Here is a 16,340-nt window from a genome sequence, read left to right on the forward strand (position 1 = left end):
AGGCTATTGAACGTTGTTTAAATCCTGCACAATGTAATATTACCAAAAAACCAAACACAAAATGTCAACACAACACAGAAAAAAACTCTCTAAAGCTTAATAAAACATTGGACCAATTATCCAGATAAAAGCCACTTACGCGCGGGTTATTGCCATCTGTACCCATTTTTTTACTTAATGAAAAACTAACAAACGCTCTAAATTAACCGTGAAAATATTAAACTAGCCTATTTCAAAACAGAGCGTAATGAAATTACTACTTTGACATAGCCGTTAAATGGTTAAGAAACCATTCACATTTTTAATTTTTACCTTGCAATTTTGACAGCCAAATGCTAATCAAATCAACCACGAAGATCGGTTGAAATGCTTTTGGGTTTAAATTTTAAACTATTTAATAAATTGACCTATCGTTAGAAAGTGATGCAAAATACTGTATTTGCACGGTTATGTAAAAGTAGTGACAAGTTGTTGCCCTAACAACAGTTTATCTTTGTTTGCAAAAGTGAACAAAAAGTGGTCAGTTTTAACGCTTGCGATATATTAGACCAGCAGATTTTGTGGTTAAATTTATTAACAAAATAATGATCTGGGTATAAAATATAATTCCTTGCAACAATAACAAGCGTATACCTCAAAAAAAAGGATGTAAAAAACGTTCACGTTTTGCTTTCAATCCTAAAATATTGCCATAATGGTGGAAATTTTACAGACGTAGAAACATATTATACATGACCTTTCTTAAAAACCCTTTGGCGTCATGTGGTTAACAAACATGGTTAACAATCAATTTGAATTGGGCGCAAAAGGCAGATATTTTTGTTAAACGTTCAGTTTAAATGACATAAGATACGAAAAAATATTTTTTGCATTCATTGATTCTGGCAGTGGTTTAATGCGTAAAAATCCGGGTTTTTGTCCTTTATAAAACAACAAGTACAAAAAACAGGTAGGTTCAAACACATGTTTACTTTTTAAACTTGTTTAAGCTAAAATTTTGTTGAACAAGTTGCACAAATGGTTTAAGGCTTGTTTCTTTGGCTGTCTTTATTCTTCAGCAATTTCTTCGACTCGTGGTTGGTCGTCAGATGCATCTTTAGCGTTGTCGAGTCTTTCCTTATATTTACTTTTGAAGAATCCAAGCTAAACAAAATTTTCACGTGTAAAATAAAACGTTGCACCAAACTCGTGTCAAAAGATTTCAAACCGAAAACCTATGTATGTTATACAAAACACATACAAAAACGAACATATGGACAAATGGCCGTAAAATTTGCATGGAGATAAGAATAATTGGCCATTCTTTCATGTTCTTAATCAATTTTTTTAGGAAGCAAGTTTCATTTGGTGTGTAATGTGGCTGGACCACCCGTCGCCATCTTAAAGTGTTTCTCTTGAAGACACTTTTTCGCACGGTTTCAAACGCGTGATTATCAATATGCTTTTGTATGTATTGAAAACAAAAAAAATCTTCATAGCCGCGGTTGCCTAATGGAAGATTTCATTTCAGGTATTGGTATTTTGGTATATTTCTTTGCATTGGCGCTTCGACAGCAAATCTAATTTTTCATATTCTTTACGGGTTGCTTTAACTTTTAAGTTTGTTACTTCCAGGATGGATGTTTGGTAATATTCGGTTACTCCGGTCCCGTTTGGACCAAAAAATGTCCGGAGTTGGCGAAGATCCGCTTTAACCGAGGTTTACTGTACTTTCAATGAGATGTCTATCATTGGTAGGCCTATGTTGTTTTCTTATTCAAAAGGTATTTCGAAACCTCACTTGAGCCCCAGTCACTTAACGCCTTGTAATGACGTTGTAGCTGCACTGTGTTTGGCTCTCATCCACCAATTGTGGCCTCCACTTTTATGGGCTTCATAACGTTGCAACGTCGCGCAGCTATTTCCGGCTTGGTGACTGTTTCAGAGCACTTATGTCGCTATGCGTTCTTTCTCAAAGCGAAATAAACTTAATTCAACAACTCAACAACTTACCTTCCATAGCAAGACGACTAGAAGTGCGAGAAATACAAGTGCTCCTATGGTGGCACCAATAATTGCTCCAATGTTTAAACCGTTCTCTTCTTTATCAACTTTTTCTGGTGGTTGGTATGCTTGAACTGAAGTCGAGACCTTAAGACGTTTTTGTTTATTTCCAACATTGCTTTACTGATTTTAAAGACATTTCATACAGTTAAGACAAACGATTGAACGCTATCGACAAATTTGTAGCACTTTAATTGTAGTTTTCATTCACCTTGCTGTTATAACCATCTGTTGGGGTCACCGGGGATGCTGAGGTGTTAACTGACAAGCTGGACGTGAAATCGCTATTGAAATCGGGCTGCAAAAAGGTAAAAGAAATATGAAAGTTTAAAACTTGTATTTCCAAACATAAACAAAACTGGTTCAAGAGTAGCAAGTGAAAGCTACAAGAGTGCCAAGTGAATTTTCGCGTACTTACAGCTGCTAGAGAGGGTATCCACACGACGAAACTTGCTTCGATGCTCAACGACGAAAACACCTGTAGGTTGGTCACGTGACAACGAATTGTCTCGCAAATGACGTCATCGCATGTCTGTTTTAATAGAAACTAATGATAATGTTTGTTCTTGAAATATTTTTCTAATCTAAATAAAAAACACTTTTCCCAGAAAGCTGTTTTATGTTCAATACATTTAAGTGCCGACGTTTCAACAATCGCTGTTGTCATCATTTTTGCAGGTTGTCAACCGAGCTTGAAACGTGATTTATATAAGGGTAGAGCTACTAACGTAAGAACTCAATGAAGCCCAGTTGGCTAATTTCCGGTAGGTGGCGCGAAGAGCGCAATAATGGCAGTGAAAGTGTGGCAGGGTTAGAAACTAATTTTAACATAAAAATGGGTATTTTGGTTCATTTTATTGTTCTTATTGTTATGAAACAGGCTACCCCTAACAGTCCTAACCGGAAGAATTTTTTCTACAAATTGCATTTAAAATATTTGCGGGGGCACCCCCTGGAAATTAGCAATCCTGGCTACTGTAAATCTTACATTCATAGTTTCACCTCATGTAAGCACTACGTGTGAGATGTGTGGGCTGACATCACAAATAGCACAGGGAACTGACGATTATTAAAGAGATGTTTTCAATAAATTACGTTTTAAGTCGGTGTATGGCGTTTTCTAATCAACGTGTAAATTTGGATTTTATTTTTGTTAGCAAACCTACCAGTTTCGCCGGAAGTGTAACTTCCGATGGCTTAGGAAAAGTAAGCGAATGTTTAAAGTTTGTGTCGTTGTTTAGGGGGATTCCCAGTTTGTTGATCATTCCTTCTGACTTGCAAACACACTTCGTGGCAGGCTAAACAACATGGACTCTTAATTAAAATAAATACGATATTGTATTTGTTAGCCAGATTCAGTTATTCTTGAGCAAGCATAAATATTGTAAGTATTGCAGCATGATGCACTTCTTTTAACAAATTATTCAAGGAGCTCATACGCTATTTTGAAAATAATTTGGATAATTGAAAATGTTGTCATTGCGTTCCTAGATATGGGATTTATACGAGTTTGGAACACCTTAGTCAAATATGGCTTAATTAACACAATCACACAATCAACTCACTGAGCAAACAAAATCGTACAAGTACAGCAGTTGAAAGTTATTTTTAGTCTGTTCCATCCATTTGAATGTGAGCAAAGATGATGAAAGACTATTTGCTCCTGTGTTGTAGATCTAGGTACAAATAAAACACCAACAAAAGGTAAGTTACTTGCCATTCCTCTATGTAACATATTGTCAACAGATTTTACCGTGTAGGTATGTTTGAGAGGATTTTGGAACAAGGGGTCGCGAATGGAATGGATGATGGGACGAGACGTCGAGTGGTTGAAGATATAAACTTGTTGAGATGTTCGACTGGGGAAAAACAGTTAATTTAAAATGCGTTTGAATTTTTTTTATTACGAAATGAAAACAAAACTTTCATAAAAGGTTCCTAGTCTTATCCGATTTAAAAAAATACAACCAGCTATCGGATTCAAACATTGTCTGTCGGTTGTATTACAAACGTCATATTTTTTTCTGTCCAGATTGTTACAAAAAGTCCATTGACAGTAACCAGTAATGCCAACCGGTTCGCTAATCTCTTTTTCGTGAGACGGTTCTATAGAACCGATGCGAACCAGCTGATTCCCACCACTGCTTACAACGGTTTAAAAGATTTGTGTCCTGTTTACTCGTCAAAAAGAGGCGTTGTATTTGCAAACTTACAATTTATATCTGCGCATACATACTTTCAAAATGCAGTCAAGAATTTAGTTTATACCTGGTAATTTGGAGGTTGACGTCATACTTTAACTTCCGCTGGTATCGAAACTCGTTGTTTGATGGGTTGGGATCATAAGTCTGGTTTTGTCTGCCATGAAAACAATTAACAATTATTTTTTGTTTTATATTTGTGAATTATTAATCTGACTTACCCGGAGAATAATTGACCGCCAATTATCTGGTTGGAAATACTTGCACTTCGGGAGAGAGGTTCAAGAGAATAAATCAGTTCCACTTTGCACTGAAATCGGTGAGAAATCATAAATAACTGAGAGTGCGTCTATGCAGACCAGTGATCACGCAACTATCGTATGTAAATTACAGTATACGCCAGGCCTATTAAAGGCGCCAAACCGAATCCGCCGGCCACCAAGCATTCACCACCATATGGGCGGATAAGGATAGATTGCCGTGAGATTCGAACCCACGACAGGAGTCTTTCCGGGACCACCACGAGTTGAATTTCGAATTGCTGATTTGGTGTGGCGCCTTCAATGAGCCTTGCGTGCTGTGATCGTTTGATAATTTTTACCTTTTTCCTGTCATATAAAAGTGATGCGGCAGACTTCAAAACCAACACAGCCTTGCCACTGACACTTTGAGTGGATGATAGGTCCGCACAAGTGGATTTGACCTAAGCAACAAACACGAACAAATTATGAAATTGAGGTGTGAAAACTGTTGTTTGAACCGCAAATGCCAAAAATTGTAAAATTATGTAAAAATAGAAACTGCAAGTTTAAAAGAACAACATTTTGTCAAGATCAAAATTATAATTACCCGACTTAATTCTACAACTGAGGATAAAACTTCGAGCCATGCTGTTGACACGTGGTCAGGTCCAAGGTTGCCAATGGTAACGGTGATTGTCAGCACTTCCTCCCCGCTTTGCATGACATAGGGTTCCTTACTTGGGGGAATTCTATATGCAGCGTATGCAAGGTGACAAAAATATGTAATCAACCAATAAAGAGGAAATGTTTATAAGCTATTGCTACCAAGGAATAAAATCAAGTTTACTGAGCTCTGGCAATTGTATTTTTATTCCGATAAATTCGTTATCTAGCAATGTTTTCGTTGCATTGTAACGTGCTTGCGTTTAACTCTATTTTGCCTTTGTTTATCGTGCACTGTACTACGCGCATTTAGTGTCATTTACCCTGATGAAGCGATCTGTATATGGTACGTCGAAACGTCTGAATAAAACTACAATTGCCAGATATGCTCTGTGAACTTGAAAGAGGATATTTTCGTACGTGTAAACAACATTGACGGTAAGATCACTGACGCATGTCGATTGGTTGCCTGAGCAACCGTTATCAAGCAGCCAATCAGCGTATGCCTCGTTCGATGACGTGGGATCAAAAATTGCAGAAAGGTGTCTGTTTTTATGTTCCGTTGAAAAGTCGTAGGAGAAGGTGATTCGGATAGGAGTGTTCATGCTTTCTTTGTTTTGAAATGCGACAGCCTACATACACGAGTAAGATATAAATACTCAATGTTCCGATATTGCAAAGTCAAGCGTTCATGGGAAAAAAACGGCGAATCTAAGTCTGGATCAACAAAATTTTACCTCTTTCAGCAGTGTTTATTATTATAATATGCCGACGTTTGGGTGTCCCTAACAAGACACCTATTTCTAGATGTTTAATATGTCGAGAATTTCAACTTGAACTGGCATGACTAAAATACCAAAGGTCAGTATCTACAACAGTAACCCATGTGCCGAACGGTTTAGATATGATTTAATCAATGTTTTTCATCGATATAGCACAGGGTGTCTTATATAACGCTTACATTTAGCGTGACGTTGTAGCTTCTACAAGACCGAGTTGATGTCAAGTTCTGATACTGAAACTGACTTGCATCTGTTGTGTCTCTGCCCACCAGTGTAATTCTCGCGATTTCGGTTCCGATTTGAAGACTGTCCAGCGAAACCCTTGTCACCAAGTCTTGTAAAACGAACGTAAAGTTGTAAGTCTAATAGGTTTGGCTGAAGAAACCCAAGCATACTTACCGTGGTAACTATATTCCTCGCCACTTCTTTCGCTCCCACGCACACAAGTCATAAACATCGCGCACACGGATGTGACGTCATTAAGGCACCTAATGACGTCAATAGATGGAGACGAGAGAATCACTTCAGCAGTGACGTCAATAATCGGACGCGAGCGAAGTATGACGACTGTATCGCTAGATGGCGCTCCGACCACCACGTCCGGGTATCGGTTGTTGTCCACGTCAGCTCCATCTCGTGGTCCTTTGGCGATGGCATAACCAAAGTTGACGAGAGATGGCGCCACTGAGCTCCCTTTGATTCTCTGTGAAGTAGATTTGTTAACGGGCCTGAAATTGGAGCCCGAACCCCCGAGTCGTTATTGAGAAGCCCGTTTGGCCCGAAAGTTTGATTGACAGGCGTGTATACATTAAAGCATCAAGAGAGACCAAGACAACAAACACAACAGACAATTGGTCTAAAACAAGGCGTTTTAGGCATTTTTGACATTAGGCCAGGTTTACCAACTGGATACTTTTTTTTAATACTGAGACAGAGTGTAAAGTCAGGCCTGAATCAAGCCCGTTTTTTTTAAGAAACCGGAGCCTGAATGCGCCCAGAAAGCCCGGTCCCACTAAGCCTACAATGGACGATTGGCGAGTGCAAAGAATTTGCTATAACTTTACCTGCTTGTTGGTGTGGGACAAACCACTAGCGGATCCGTAGAAAACATAAACGGAACCACTGCTTGATGATGTCATGTCCTCTCCAGGAGCACCGATGATGACGTCATTGTATCCGTTCCGGTCCACATCTCCTGCACTAGCCATCGACATACCGAGGCGCGCTCTGTTCTTTCCGCGCAAAATTGTGAACCGGTTGACGCGCGATTTCTGATGTTACAATATTTGGGTTAGATTGCCATTGTTAAACTATAGTATGACAACATTTTCTATTTCGACTACTTATGTTTCCCTGAAATAGGAGCTAAGCGGGGTTGCTTCCTTTAGATGTAACCAAATTATAATGAACTAACCAATGCCAAATATTTAAGATTGAATTGTATAGGAAAGCAACCTTTCTAATTTTCATAGTTGTAAGTAGAAGTTCCGTTTCCGTTTAGAACTAGTTCGTGTTGATGTTTATATAAGAGCACATGAGCTGCAGCTACTTGTTCATTAATATCATTTAAAATATTTAAGTCTTTTTCAACCAAAATATGACTTGTAAAAGGGGCATGTGGCCTTTGGCGTACTCAAACGAGCACAACAGGAGTTGCTACCCTTAACACATAAAAAAGACAGACTTACCCATTGTTGGGGTCCTGGATTGCTTTGGTTGTTGATGTAAACAAAGACTCTCCCCTGATCAAAACCTACTTGTTCGGAGAAAAGTGGAGATGAAACCAGCAAGTCATCATAAGAATCTCCGTTGATGTCAAGACACAACACAGAATGTCCGAAGTATCCTCCGAGTTGCCACATCTTCCCGTGAGGATGCAGGGTGTAGTAGTGGGAATAGGGATGCTCAATTTCAGAAGACTTTAGCATCAAAACCTGAACGTACATAAAAATAGGATCTAACGCCCAGGGCAGAAAAACGCAGAAAAGAGTATTTGGGGTTAAACGCCTTAACGGTTGGTTTCTTAACTTTGTTGCCTTGTTATACAAAATGTGTATTTGCCGTTTTAGAATGCGTCTTAAAAATGATATCCTAACTTAGGAATTTATTTTTACTGTGATTCAATAGCTGTTTTACCTAAATTATTCTCAGTAAATTAGATCAACTCAAAACAGATTTTGTACAGTAGTGAGTGTAGTCATTGATCGCTGGAATCATGTGTGATCTCGACAATCAATAAATGTCGTTTTAGCTGACTCAAAGGGTACCTAAAGGTAATAAAGCCAACCTATGAATAATTTAAATAAAAAACTGTTATTCGGATTAAACAATTAGGGTGCAACATTTGCGGGCCGTTTTGGGTACGTAGAATTTTTAAAATCGGATGAAACCAGAATCGTTTTTCTGATACTACAAACAACATAAAGATTCGGCCTAGTACCTCCAGGTTTAGCTTATTTGTTTTGCGCAAGCTTTGACATACTTTGGAACCATCTCAAAATAATTCGTTTCTTTACCTGGCCCTTGGAACGGTAACGTGGTGAACCGCTGATAATATATTCATCTGACCCTCCAAGAAGTCGCCCACTTGTAATCGAGTAACCTGTAAACATCTCACAACAGTAACCGAAGTATTACAGCTTTAAAACCGAAACTACGTCAGTACCTAAGTAGGCGTCTCTTAGATGAGTGATATTTTCTGGATTCATAATGCTTTCTAGTCCTGTCAGATTGAGGAATTTCGGAAAGGCGTCTTTTAAAGAACAGTACAAGGCAAATGAACCCGCTCTGTCATAAGAACCGACTGATCCCACCATAGCAGCACCGCTCTGAAAAAGAATGCCTTTCTTTACATGTCTGACCTAACCCGCAGTGCACTTGGTTCGTTTGCTCTTGTTTAAATATGATTTTTAAATCTCGGCAAAATCAATTTGGTCTGTACGTGGAAATAAATACAACCTTATCAACAAAACAAAATAAATATTTGCAAAAATTATTCAAAAAATATAACTAACGTAACTCTTACTCTAAATATGAAATCAATTACATTACCCTTGAAACACGGACCATAATGCACAACATTCATATTAGTTCTGAATACTGCGGCTTGGCATCTTTCTTGCGTTGATACTTACTTGGGAGGCATGAATGGAAAATCCCAGTTGGCCATTCGTTAATTCTGATGTTGCGTTGCTCACCGTTCCTGAAACAGTGTGTAAAAAAAAACATTATGTCGAACTGAACCTCGTTTTAACTGAACGGTGGCCAATAATAAACTAAACAATCAACTACAGTATATTCAACACATGCTTCTTGCATTGCCCGCTGTTGCCCATATTACCGTCTTGCAACAATACTATATCGGCTTCATAAGCAACGCATAATGTTTAAAAGTTTGTAACTGATGCGAAATAAATTCTGGATCTTATTGGCACCATATGATGATTTTCGATTTACATTTATTTGTAATGTCGCAATTGCTAATTGACTAATTTTAAGCAAGTCCTTTTCCTATCTTTCCTGCAAAAAATGGACAAATATTTGGTAAAATTGTCTAAGCCGTCGGGACTAAAATATGCATGAAAACGTGATTGGAATTCGTCTTGGATGGTCATGGGTTCGAACCCCATTGAAGTAACCTAACCTTCGAGCTGGAATGAAGCGGTTTTTTCAATAACTTTTGTCAATTTGCTAAGACTTTGACTCAAGGCGTCAAAGTTGCTGACTTTCAACACCTGTGCCTGAAGTCCAGAAATTGTTAGAAGTTCAGTATCATCGATGTTTGACCCAATTCCAACCGACACGATTGTGATGTTGGCGTCCCTGTGTAAGAAACCACCTTTTGTAATGATTAATTTGTAAAAATATTTTTTTTACCAGGCTTCTTAATTTAAGGCTTCTTTAATTATGATGAAATTCACAGGTTTTGTTTTATTCATCGCTTTGGCATTTTTCGCCGTATACGTGCACTATCGGCTTGCCCGATTATCGGAAACGTGTTTAATACCCTTTGCTGTTTAGATACACAATACACAAATGACGAGAACAAAAGCATTGTTTAAAATGCCAAGCTGTTCTAAAGAAATAGGGTGGCGTTATGTTAGGTTTTTCATGTTATTTTTTCGTTTGTGTTATGAAAAAAAATTGCAAACGTGTTTCAGCTCAAAATAACAATACAAAGAGTAGCTCGTTCAGGCTTGCTTGACGCAATTTATTTTTTACTCACTTTCAACATCAAAGACATTTTAGCTAATTACCTATCAGTGGAACATCAAAAACAATACATGACAAAAATGAGAGGTTATAAAAAATAATTTACACCATTATCGCCAAAACCACTATCTGTTTTTAGTTTGACCTTGCTTCCTTTGATGAATTCTTGACCAGGTTTGGGTACAGTGATTTGCCATCTGTCATAACAATCATGAGCCGTGGAATATTGTTAATTCTTTGGCTGCTAAATTCTTTCACTGCTGCGTCGATTCCCTTGTCGGTTTGAGTACCACTATTCGCGTAAGTAGTGTTCAAAACCAATTCTACAACAAACACACAAAAATATAACTCAAGTTAACTTCTGCACCTATACCTTTTGCATGACAAATACGTCGGTGTCAAAACTCAATTAACTAAAGAATTTTATTTACACAACAAATTTTGTTCGATGAATGTACGAAAAGTTTGTTACGTAAAATTATTTTTGATAAAAAGGTTGTTGATCTTTGAAGCGTTTGTGGATGGTTATTTTAATAGGAAAAGTTAATTACTATGTTGTTTGACGTTGTGCTAACATTTTCACCCATTAGAGAAAGCACAGTAAGGTTTTTACCTATGATACAGGAAACTACGATAAGAATTCTACAAACAAAAGCATTTATTTAAAGAAGAAGAAAAAAGGTCATGGCCAAAATACTAATATTTCTGTAAGAACACACAAAACCGCTTCCAAAAAGCGGGATGAATCAGTAAAGATACGTTAAGAAATAAATATTTCGCCTCCATAACATCTACAGTTGCTTATTTCAAATGAAATTCTGAAAGGTATCTTAATTTTTATCCACCGTGCAACAAATCGTTACCCACCGAACAACCGAACAGCGCTTCTTTTTTCCAACGAAATCGACAGTCGTGCACTGTTTGCATAGTTAACCATTCCAACTCTTACATCACCTACATTGATGGATGACCTATAATGGAAAAAAATCTGACTGATCCACTTCGACATAAAGCTGGCATTGGCCATCAGTTGGTCAACACGTTTTCTATCATTTACCCCAGTAAAAGATGTAATTAACCTCCACGTCTTATAGTCCCACAAAAGTTGTCCTAAAAAAAGCTTGTAGGCGAATGTTTTGTCATTGACATTCTTAGTGTGAGCAATTGTAAAAAAAGACTACGTTAGTAAAAACAAACAGATCGAATCAAGCAAATATTTTATTTAAAAGTCCTAATAACAAATTACTTCAAATGTAAAATGTATTTTGTGAATATAAATCTACGAACATTGGGTCAATTACAGTCTTTGTCCACCAAGCAACGACATTTGTTCAAAGTTTCGATAAACCTCAAGGCATGTCATATTTAATCCCGATTAAGAACCTATTGCACTGACCCTACAGTTTAGAAGCTTCATCCCGATAACGTCACTTACTCGAAACCTTTAGCAACGCTATTTATCCACTCCAATGCTTTCCGGTAATTGGATATACCAACACTGCCAGACTCATCAACCACAAACATGATATCAACCTTCAAGCGACTAGAGTTTGCACACGAGAGATCTAGAAATTGCATTTATTGTGTAGATGTTGTAAATTATAGAACACCATTTATTTATACACCTTGCATTCCTAATATGTTTGTAAATCAAGAAAAATCAACAAGAATATATAGTTAAGGCAATTCTCTTCCGGAAACTGCTTTCACCTAATCATCAGCAACATGTTTGTTGTCCTGCTTTTTACGGACTGTATACGAATATCCGCTTTAAAATCACAAAAACAATTGACAATAAAATACAACTGCCCAAAAATAGGGTAACTTTGCAATAACTAAGGCTAATCATAATGCAAGTCATAACAAAATGACCTGTGGTAATATCTTACCGGCTTGAAACGGATTTGCCATTTTCACAGTTGTAGTATTAGTGGCATAACAGGCCCCCATTATCCATGGGTCCCCGGTGCTATTGGGGCACTGGTAGCTGTATTTCGGTGCACATGCCTACAAACACTTGGTTTTAAAATAAATAGCCTAAGTTGAGTTGAAAAAATGATTAAAGCTTACGATAACTTGTTTCTTGTTAGCAGCGTTGTCCAGGGAAAGTCCAAGTGACCCACCCTTATCTGCAATTTGTTAAGTGTATTAATGAAATTTCGGGTAAAGTATTAGAAAGAACAATTAGTTCATTGTCCACATGTGCTAATGTTATGCACACAACCCATTACCGTAACTTTCTTGTCTCAAATACTGACGGTGGTGTTTTGATGGTCGTGGGACCCAAACACCATTATTATAGGGGCGTATTTTTGACATTAGTCATGCGAAAAATGATTTGTTTTGTGACATTCATAACAAAGGTTTTTCCTATGACTCACCAATCTTGACACGTTCGTTGCATGTCAGCACTCCTGACGTGTTTGTGGGATCAATTTCACAACGGAACAATGCCCCATTGGAGGAATTGCCGTATTTGGGTGCGCCGATAAACAGAACTGATGTCGTGCTTTAATGTAAGACAGAGTTTTAGTTGAGTTAAAACAGAGTTAAGATTGCTTTGATTAAAGATGATTCGATAAAACGATGCCAAAAGTGGCCCTTTAGGCCCTTATCGCAGTGGTTCCCAACACACTCCTTCCTTGACAATAAAAGCATTTCATTTCTTCTTAATTTGATGCATATAGCAGATGCTAACCATACAGAACCACTGACTTATTGCTTTCAAAGTGAGTGCTCATGTATAATAGCTGGTGGAGTCAAGCAACAAATAACACAAACAAAAACCAGGAACCTTCATTCAGTTTAAACCACAGTACACAGATTCCCAATACATCAACAAAGGGATCATTAAAAACTGTAGTTAATGCACATTTTTACATATTTGGATTATTGTTTTGGCATACATTTAATGAATTCATACATATCATTACATACGTTTTAACAAAACATTCAACAATCATCAGTGCAACCGTGGAAATGACTCTTTTTTTTCACTATGTACAAGCCGTTGGGCTTTGTATTTTGATTAGTGCTTTTTTTTCGTCAGTCTATGATATGTCTTAAATATGTTTTTTGTGGTATACTGTTTACCTAGTGTTTGTAATGGCAATACCGACGCCATACTGATATCCGGATCCAGAAGGTTTCACGAGACCAACCGACCTGGTTTCGACACTTTGATGAAAAGCGAAATCTATGTACGCAACCAAAAGTACAGCAATGCAAATAGCTCGCATATCTAAACAAACAATAGTGTTCTCCAAATTTTATGTTATACTATGTCCAAAGACCTGAAAACTATTACTTGTAAGGAAAAATCTGACCGCTTACATACAATTAAGCATACAAACGTTTTTTTTCTCTTTTAAAGGATCGTTAGCGTTCTATTGAAATATAATCTACAGAAATGTTACAAAAATAACATGTTTAAGCTAAAACACTTCTATACAATGCAATTTTATCATAAAAGAAACAGCCAGGATCTCAGAACACAAGGAACCTTTGTCAACTCTATTTTGTTGGTTGTAGCTACTTTAGCAAAATACCCAAACAGTGTTTATTTTAGTGTACAGTGTTTCGACCTGAAAGGTCTCATCAGTGCAGCTGATAGACCGCATTGGCTAGTGTAGCTATGCAACAAACATGTATGGCTACATTAGCCAATGCGGTCTATGTTTTGTCACCATCCGCACTGATGAGTCCTTAGTGTGAATTGTCTAAAGTTTAAGATAAACATAAATTTATAACTGGGATCAGCCCTGAAGCGTCTATGCAGACCAGCGATCACCACACACTCTTATTTGGTGTCCTGCTGATTCGGTGTGTCGCCTTCATTGGGCCTGACGTACTATGACTTGTCTGAAGCTTATAGGCACATAAACTTTACAGACATTAACTAAACTAGAAACGCTAAACACATGTTGCGCTTATTTTTAAATTCTTGAGGACAAATTATTAAAAAACATTAACCCATCTATAAAAAAGTTTTGTCTATATTCTTTTTGCATTAATATTGCCATATAATTACAAAAACGGTAAGCAAAAAAAAAATATATATCTTTCAATTTTATCCCTTGCTTTGACCTAGATATTCTCGTTCAAGGTCAGTTTTTAAACACGAATTTTCCTAGAAAGCCTTAACCGCTGTTTTACAGACATTATAAACTAAATAACCATTTGCTATACAAGGGTATACATAACAAATTGTTTTTCGCTTAACCTTGTTTCACAAAACAAGTACCATTGACCATGTAATAACCTCTCACGGTGCAGACGTTGAACCACTGTTCAATAACCTTTAGACATTGTTTTCAATAGCACGCAGTCCTTGATTAACAATAACGTTTCTCCCAATTTATATTTAACTTACGCATTGCTTCTGGAGTATATGTGTATACTTAAAATAAGCTATTTGGTGACAAAATATTATTCTTAACTGTGTTTTGCGTTTCCTACAAGTTCACCGTTAGTCGTCCATGCTTGATGTCCCAATGTGCCAACCTCACCCTCTGATGTGATTCCTGCCACATAACGCTTTTAGTAACTGTGTAGCTGTAGCGCGCTTGTCATCTTCCACCAATTGTGCCCTTACCTTTGTCGCGCTTTATAACGTCCCGACGTTGCGCAGCAATTTCCGGCTTGGTGAATATTTTAGCACAATTGTGCTGCTACGATTTGTATCACCGGCGAAATCAACTCAACTCAGCCTTCGCTAAAACTGAAACTACGCGTGCTACTTATTAAAACCGCATAGCATTGCTGCGCTGAAGTCTAATCATCAAAACGACTGCCTAGTAAAACGCCCGTCCACAAGCAGCGATCTCACGCTATGCATAAATCGCCGCAATTGAAAACCAATCAATTACCTTCTTTGGCTTTCCGGTGCACACATATTACGGGTAGTCATGGTAACCATTTGGATATTGAGCCAAAATTTTGACACTCAATGAGCAATCCACTGCAAACATTTGTTTTAAATTTTATCATATGTAAGGGATTGTATTTCTGTCCTAAAGGCTTGGAAAAACTAAAACCAATTAATTCGGGTTTAAAGGGGTGAAAATGGGTAAATCCAATAAAAAGTTAGAAAAATATTTTGAATACCTTACATTGCACCAACCAACAAAGCAAAAAACTCATATATCATTTACTTTTTTTCAGTACAGCCGTTTTAAAAAAATACGTTTTGGGGGCCCGCTGGGTTATTATTACGTTTTGGGTGAACCGCTGGGTTATTCGAGGTCAAACTACAGGAGGATCAAATTTGGATCAATAACTAACATCTATCGAAATTTGAATCAATTTAAAGCAAATACTAAAAACGAATACTTTGGGTTTAAGGGGTGAAAATGGGTGAATCCAATTAAAAGTTAGAAATTTCTTTAGAATACCTTACATTGCACCAACCAACAAAGCATGACACTCCTACATTACGTACTTTTTATTTTTAACCAAAAGCATTCTTAATGTGCATATTGCCCATCATTTAACAATTGTTCAGGTGGGCACTACTGCACGGGTTAGGAAGCTACCAGCCAAACCATGTATAGGCTATTATCATTTTGTAAATAAAAAAAAACACTCCAGGTCATCAAAAAAATTTATTTACATATATTAGCAATGCTGCTTGAAAGTTGCCAAGGCTATTGAACGTTGTTTAAATCCTGCACAATGTAATATTACTAAACTACCAAAAACAAAATGTCAACACAACACAGAAAAAACTCTCTAAAGCTTAATAAAACATTGGACCAATTATCCAGATAAAAGCCACTTACGCGCGGGTTATTGCCATCTGTACCCATTTTTTTACTTAATGAAAAACTAACAAACGCTCTGAATTAACCGTTAAAATATTGAACTAGCCTATTTCAAAACAGAGCGTAATGAAATTACTACTTTGACATAGCCGTTAAATGGTTAAGAAACCATTCACATTTTTAATTTTTACCTTGTAATTTTGACAGCCAAATGCTAATCAAATCAACCACGAAGATCGGTTGAAATGCTTTTGGGTTTAAATTTTAAACTATTTAATAAATTGACCTATCGTTAAAAAGTGATGCAAAATACTGTATTTGCACGGTTATGTAAAAGTAATGACAAGTTGTTGCCCTAACAACAGTTTATCTTTGTTTGCAAAAGCGAACAAAAAGTGGTCAGCTTTACCGCTTGCGATATATTTGACCAGCAGA

At 37.2% G+C, this 16,340-nt stretch overlaps 2 protein-coding genes across 2 annotated transcripts; both read right to left on the minus strand.

The window, feature by feature from the left end:
• Positions 1-572: 572 nt before the first annotated feature.
• LOC145232729 (integrin alpha-2-like) lies at positions 573-4,575 on the minus strand. The gene is made up of 9 exons (XM_080097398.1): positions 4,466-4,575; positions 4,312-4,401; positions 3,797-3,902; positions 3,609-3,719; positions 3,210-3,341; positions 2,462-2,575; positions 2,255-2,341; positions 1,993-2,130; positions 573-1,143 (listed from the first exon to the last, which is right to left on the minus strand). Exons 1-9 carry the CDS (start codon positions 4,573-4,575, stop codon positions 1,048-1,050), a joined length of 984 nt encoding a protein of 327 aa, XP_079953524.1. The 3' UTR covers positions 573-1,047.
• An 893-nt stretch (positions 4,576-5,468) lies between these two features.
• On the minus strand, positions 5,469-13,382 carry LOC145232731 (integrin alpha-1-like). The gene is made up of 17 exons (XM_080097399.1): positions 13,237-13,382; positions 12,525-12,652; positions 12,214-12,272; positions 12,033-12,150; positions 11,579-11,708; positions 11,011-11,114; positions 10,289-10,466; positions 9,575-9,753; positions 9,066-9,133; positions 8,597-8,759; positions 8,448-8,533; positions 7,620-7,865; positions 6,996-7,202; positions 6,331-6,634; positions 6,111-6,265; positions 5,548-5,781; positions 5,469-5,486 (listed from the first exon to the last, which is right to left on the minus strand). The coding sequence occupies exons 1-17, from the start codon at positions 13,380-13,382 to the stop codon at positions 5,469-5,471; spliced, it is 2,523 nt and encodes an 840-aa protein (XP_079953525.1).
• Between the last annotated feature and the right edge of the window lie 2,958 nt (positions 13,383-16,340).

This window comes from Phallusia mammillata, chromosome 6 (genome assembly GCF_965637545.1).
Source record: "Phallusia mammillata chromosome 6, kaPhaMamm4.hap1.1, whole genome shotgun sequence".
NCBI lineage: Eukaryota > Metazoa > Chordata > Ascidiacea > Phlebobranchia > Ascidiidae > Phallusia > Phallusia mammillata.